The sequence below is a fragment of the Ictalurus punctatus genome, chromosome 4 (assembly GCF_001660625.3).
Source record: "Ictalurus punctatus breed USDA103 chromosome 4, Coco_2.0, whole genome shotgun sequence".
Classification (NCBI taxonomy): Eukaryota; Metazoa; Chordata; class Actinopteri; order Siluriformes; family Ictaluridae; genus Ictalurus; species Ictalurus punctatus.
Window position 1 is genome coordinate 28,746,216 of NC_071284.1, and position 7,039 is coordinate 28,753,254.

Genomic DNA, 7,039 nt, shown 5'->3' on the forward strand with positions numbered 1-7,039 from the left:
TAAAACACTATATGCTTGATGTCATCAGCGTGTTGCTGTCATTCTGTCGGTGTGTGTGGACAGTATTTTGGAGTACAGATATATTCATGTGAATCGGTTAACGTTTCTTAACAACCTGGCAACACTCGGTTTAGACCTAGTATTTAAAACGTTTATAGTTTAAAAATATATATATTTTCAGAATTAATCAATTATTTTAAGCACTATTTAAAGACAGTTCAGCATTGTTATTTTAAGGTACACACACTTTGTTGTTTTTTTAAAAAAAAAAGAAAAAAGATTTTAATTCACTTCAATGCAACGTATAAAAATGACAAAAGTGTCAGATTAGGGGTGTGCAAAATAATAATAATAAAAAAAACAGGCAGAATATAAAACCATATAATGAAACAAATCATTCAGGATTCGTATCATTCATTTGAATCAAAGCAGAAAACAGAAAACGATTCTTGAAGCGATAGAAATCCGACTACGGTAACAGAACTGCATCCACCCTTTTGAAATATGTCAGATCCAGTGTTTGAGCAAAAGGGATGTTAATTATAATACACATTTCACACTGTTTTATAGGCATTTAGTCTCACTTCTGATCAAACACAGCAGATGTGTGAGTGGCAGTGACTGATTTTAATACGTTATATCGTCTCTGGCCTGTTTTCCCTTTTAAAGAAAAAAAGCTGTGATATTTATTAACGAACTGCTCAGTTTGTAGTCCCACAGTGGCAGCATTCTGGTTTGGGAGAGCACTCTGGGTTACAGCAGGGTGCCAGCTTAGGATCAATTCCTTTCCCGATCTCACTTTCTCCAAATTGCATCGAGGCCTCAAACTTGTCCTTGAGGTCCTTGATGTTCTGCAGAACGCTGGCCAGCTCGGGATGATCGCTCAGGTTGTAGTTTTCAGATGGGTCAGACTCCAGGTCAAACAGCAGAGGAGGGTCGTGATACTTCAGTCGGGAGATTACATGACAGTCCTGATCTGGAGTTGTTTCACTGTGTGCTGCTCCTAAGACAGAGAAAAGGACAAAAAGTTGTTGTTCTGGGTGTATGGAGTATATGGCAGGTTGAAGAGCACACGGAGGCATTAACTGTTTTTGAATAGAACTCACCCATGGTGTAATAATGAGCTTTATAGTTTCCCATTCTCACTGCAAACACACCATACTTCTCACTGGAGTCAACTGGGTAGTAAAACATGGCCTTCCTTTGACCCTGAAAACCAAAGCAGAGTGAACTGAATAAAGCCATGTAATGAAACAACTTCATTTAGAGAATAGGGCATAGCCTTATAGAGTCACGCTTCCTTACTGCTCCATGGTTGAACAATATATCAATCATGTCCACACCATCCAGCTGAACCTTGGGTAATGGAGCTCCAGCCAATCTGGCAATGGTAGGCAGGATGTCCAGAGTACTGGATAGACTACGAGTGACACCTGGGAATTGTGAGTCAATACTATTGTTAAAAATAAAAGTCATCCTACAATGACTTCGTGTCATTTAAGTAAGAAATAAAACAATTTGGGGTGTGCTGTTAGAGGAAAACAATTAACAGGGCGGCATCACGTCATCATCACCCTAAAGTTCATTCTTTAAATGTTTTATTCTACTTATAGCACAGCAATTTTCCAACATTTACAATTTTTTATTTTATGAAAGAAATAATTTTTAACCATTTATAGTTTCATTTTAATGTTGTGGAATATCTCACCAGTCTCTTTTTCTCTCTCTCTCGTGAAGTTAATAAGGAAAAAAAAACCCCCAAAAAAGACTACAGTACTTCCGTAAACTTTAAATCAATGTCTCCTTAAAGAGAACTTCACCATATCGATGATGTTCAGTGTTCATCTTAGATCATGGAGCATCCACTATACAGTACAGATCCCTCTGGATGAGCTGTTACTATAGAGACAATAACGTACATTAATATAAACCTTGATTTACAAGCCACGCTACGGTCAAAAAATTCATCAACACAATCTTCTGCACAATCTGAATCAAGAATTCAACAAAGCTGTGTTATAAAATTGCTTCATATCAATTCTTTTGATACACAGTGAAGTGATGCTTTCAGACTACTGTACCAGGTTTGATGACTCCAGACCAGTATGCAATAGCAGGTTCTCTCATTCCTCCTTCATATGTAGTGCCTTTACCACACTTCAACAACCCGGAATTTCCTCCACGAGACTTTCGCATAAGCTCTGGCCTGAAAATATATTTTTTTAAAAGCTTGGAGTTCATAATACAAAGTAAAGAACACACACGAGCACACACACACACACTCACTCTTACCCATTGTCAGATGTGAAGAAGACGAGGGTGTTGTTAAGGACGCCCGTTTCCTTCAGCGTTTGCAGGATGTTTCCTACAGTGGAGTCGAACTCCAGCAGCGCGTCTCCAAACGGCCCCCTGAGAGATCGGCCCACAGATTTCCACCCTGCAAACTGTGGGTAGTGAGTGTGCTACATGGACGCACAGAGAGATAGAGACAGAGGCAGAGAATAGAAAAATGAACACAGTAAAACTAAGGTGAAAATCACGTGTTTTCATTGCAAGTTGCATTTTCTATCCTCATTTGTATTCATGATACAGTGTAAGAAGAAGGACTGGGAGACTTTTTCCATGCCTCTGGTTTGTTAGCAATATCTCGGTATTATCTCAACTATTATTAATAAAGCTTAATAATTAATAATAAAGCTTATTAATAAAGCTTCAGGATTAAACTTTAAAGTTACCCTAAACTTTATAAAATGAAGTATCCATTTAATGATTAACCTCTTATAATCCCAGCTGTTATTCATCTTATAATAACAATGACAATAATTCACGCATTATTGCTCAGCAATTACTATAAAAGAAACGTAATATAGCTATGCAAATGAGGAATGTAAGCCAGGACCTGCTAAAAGGTTCTGAGAGTTTAAGCAGTTAAATCATGTCAAGGAAATTAAGTCTAGAGAAAACAACAACAACCTTGTCACTTGGGTGGTTTGGAGAATGGGATGGACGATATGACAAAAATATCATATCGCAATACTTCTATGACATTCATAATATTAAGGTTTTCTAAGAAACTGCCAGCAAAATAAGGAAAAATGTGGAAAACTGTGAAAAGCCCAATTCGATGACAGAAAAATAACATTTTACATTTGATAGATTCTGTACAAACTTTGTACCATCCTTATTAGTAGAGATAAAGTTCAAAATGTTTTTGTAAAGTTTAGAATGATACTGGTGATATTGCTATTAAATCACCATGTTGCTCAACCTTAATGAGAGTTGCGAGATGATTGCAACTGTGTCATCAAATATATGATGAACCAATCACAATATAATATGCTAATGAAGGTCATGTAAAATTGTGTTATTACACTGGGTTAGCAGTGTTGGGGGCATTTCCTATTTGCATATTCATAGAATGTGGATTTGTTGATGATGGTAAAAGTGTATGTGCTTCTCCATGTATGTATTCCATGTATTAGCTTGAACCATTTCTGGCTCGTATCAGCTAGCTAACTAGCTTAGCTCGCTGTGTAGAATAGATTTATTATTATCAGTAATAGAGATGACATAAAGATTGGTTTAACTCTGGCAGTGAGGATGCTGTTTGCCTTTGGAGGTACAAAATCAAGAGAAGAGGAGCTGCTTGTGTTCCACAATTGGAATACAGGCAATGGAATATTTCCAATTCAACATCTCCTTACTTTCACTAGTAAAACTAAAAACACTTGCCCCTCAATTTGTGACCTGACTGGTTGGGCAACGTAATTTCCCCAGCGATTACATGTAAAATGTATACTGGTGGTTAAAAAAAAGGCCAGGTGTGAAAGCAACCTAAAGGCGCAGTCAATAATATACCGAGAGATGATATTGCGTTAGCAATATATAAGGTTTGGCTCCTGACTCACATGAGAAGGATAATAGAGAAAGAAAGGTTGACGTTTCTGAGTTGTCCTGCGAATGAACTCCGTGGCAAAATTACTGTAGGCATCTTCCAGATGAACGAAATCAACAGGCTGCTGCGTAATGGTTTCCCCGTTCATCAGAGGCACAGCTACTGTACCGATATCACAGTAGCCATAACACTTCACATCTGGAGGGAAGCAGGTCAGATTGTGACAAGGACCCTGTACAAAAAAGTACTGTATAAATTAAAATGCACAATATTACCACCTCAGTATATATGATTAAAGGAATATTTCCAAATGAAAAACCCAAATGTACTACTACTGCCTTATGTTTGGCCACTGTGGGCAGATATGTTACCATGTCATGAGAGTATGGGATGCCAAGGTAGTGGTCAAAGCCTTGTCGTGTAGGCAGGTAAGTACCATTAGCCCCGTAACCCAAGTGCCATTTCCCCATCATGGCCGTGGCATAGCCTAGTGGCTTCAATACTTCTGCAATGGTGGTCTCATTGAGGGGAAGCCCACCTTTTGATCCCGGGTACAGCACACCGGGGTAGATACCAGAGCGTGTCTGATAACGGCCCGTCAACAAAGACGCTCTGTCAAATAAGAAGCAAAGATTTGAGTTGTGACCGTCCTGTCTGTCAGATTACACTGCCATAAACTTCCCAGCAAGTCTCATGCAATGACTCAGTTCAGCACTTAAGAACATGCACTGCATGTAAGCAAAAGAAACATCTGGCAATTCTCAGCAATTCGGTGGTATTTCAGGAAATCTGAGAAGGTCATAGTTCAAAAACCCCGCCTTGTGCCTGATGCTCCCTGGGATAGGCTCCAGGTTTCCCCGTGACCATGAAGGAAGGATAAGTGGTATAGAAGATAGATGGATGGATAATATGTAAGCCTTTAAATGCAAGCTTATTTGAGCACAATTACGGTATGATGTTATACTGATATCATAAATTTTGTCCTAGTGCACCTTTATGAGATGTGGATGCGGTCAATAACATTGACTGCCTTCTCACAGTAACAAGATGACTGAATGTTCTGACTAAATAAAAAAGGAAACTTTTTTTTTCTAGTAATAAATTAAACTAAATGTTTTACTTTTCCTTCCTTTTGCCTGTTAAAAGATTTGATTTTGTCTATGTTAAATAAAAAGTGACATCAAGCTTCCCAAACGTTAGACTGTCTTGCAATAATTTCATACTGGCGCTCCTAATACAAATCTTATATCATAAAAAAAGCGTATGTACTCTATTGAGATATGATATGATGAAACAGCCTTCAGAAACCGCTTTATCCTGGCCAGGGTTGTGCTGGATCTGGAGCTTATCCTGGAAACGCAAGGTGTGAGGCAGAAATACACCCTGGGCTGTTCTTACAGTACATTCAAAAATTATATGGTAATGCACAGCTTTCCTGGTCCTGTGGAACCCTCTGTACTGCACGTTTTAGTATTTTCCTTGCTTCACACTTCAACAGGAAGTGCTCAGGAAGACCTGTTAATCAGCTCATTAGTGTCAGAAGCAGGGAAACCACTAGAATGTACAGAACAATAGTTAGTACAGGACATAGTCTCTAACAGTTAAGATGGTGTGTTTGACATTTGAATGTTTTTTTCTATTATAATTATTTAATTTTTTTTTTACACTACTTGAGCCCACTTCCCATTTCTGTTCATGCTCAGGAAGCTCCGCCCCCAGAATCCAGGGAGTCTATGACTACGTTTACATGGACAGCAGTAATCTAATTATTGACCTTACTCTGATTAAGATAATAATGCGATTAAGGTGTTTACATGAGTCGCTTTTAGAATACTCCTGTCATGTTCCCGTTTTACATGTTATAGAATATAATTAGATTAACAGCCCGCGTACTTACCCTCTATATAGTAGCAGAGATACATGTATTTTTCCCCACTACAGGCCTATAGAAGGCAAGTATGCGGTTTGGGACACAGCCGAACTCTCTTGTTCGCCGCAAAACGGCCGTGTGTGATCGTGTCCTGTCACAAAATGCGGTGAAAACTCTCACACGACGTTCATAATGTGATTAAGGTGTTTACATGTCTGTAATACACCTCAATAATGCGACTAAAACAGGAGTACTCCACATGTCTTAATTCGATTAGAGCTTAATTCGAGTATGACCTTAATTAGATTAAGGTAAGTAAAAATTGCTGTTTACATGGTAGTTTCTTAATCAAAGTATGGTCTTAATCGGATTAAGAGTGGATTATTGTTGTCCATGTAAACGCACTGAATGAAATGACTGACAGGAGGCCCATCCAAACACAATCAAGCCAAAGGTTTTGTCCGACGTTTAACACACTTGTGTTGAGGCCATGGCTTCAGCAATGATTTTTCATCATGTTCGACATATTTTTTCAGGTTATCTGTACAAGTAAGATTGTTTATTTAAACCGCCTACTGCAGCTTTAAGATCAGCAACAAACACATGAGAGTCAGTGGGAATGTGTAGTGATAGAAAGCTGAAAATGAAGGCAGGTTGGCATGGCACACCTGGACGGGCTGCACACAGGGCTGGTGGAGTAGAAGTCGGTGAACCGGAGCCCGTCAGCCGCCAGTCGGTCCAGATTCGGTGTGAGGGATGTGGGATGACCCGAGAAACCCAAATCTCCATAACCCAAATCATCCGCAAACAGCAGCACGAAGTTGGGCAGAGCTGCAGCCTGGCACACAGAGAACAGCGCAAATCCGACTATCACACACTCCATGATTACACACTGTGACCCATCACACATAAACTGCACGAATGTCCTGTAGCGTCCTCTCATTTATTCCGGAAGTAATGCATCCCATACATTTATTTCTCCCCCCTGTTTATTAAATGATCCAGCAGCACTAAAGGAACTCGCACTGCCGTGTTTGACTGTGCAGCCAGTCATGTGAAAGTAATATGATAGTCATGTGATAGTCATGTGATCAACTTCAACTCTTACGTCACTGCAAGGGTTCATGGGATTTGGAGTTCGATTTTAGACGACAGAAAAGAAAGAAAGAAAGAAAGAAGGAAAGAAAGCTTATAAATAAAATAAAATACTTTCTGGAGTGTTGTTCTATACCAAAAAGACCGCTTAGATGTGATTTAGATTTTATTATCTAAAG

General features: G+C 39.1%; 1 protein-coding gene across 1 annotated transcript; it reads right to left on the bottom strand.

Moving 5' to 3' along the window:
• Positions 1-332: 332 nt before the first annotated feature.
• arsa (arylsulfatase A) lies at positions 333-6,827 on the bottom strand. The gene is made up of 8 exons (XM_017466414.3): positions 6,434-6,827; positions 4,267-4,507; positions 3,909-4,127; positions 2,293-2,462; positions 2,082-2,206; positions 1,306-1,433; positions 1,107-1,209; positions 333-1,003 (listed from the first exon to the last, which is right to left on the bottom strand). Exons 1-8 carry the CDS (start codon positions 6,706-6,708, stop codon positions 702-704), a joined length of 1,563 nt encoding a protein of 520 aa, XP_017321903.1. The 5' UTR covers positions 6,709-6,827; the 3' UTR covers positions 333-701.
• Between the last annotated feature and the right edge of the window lie 212 nt (positions 6,828-7,039).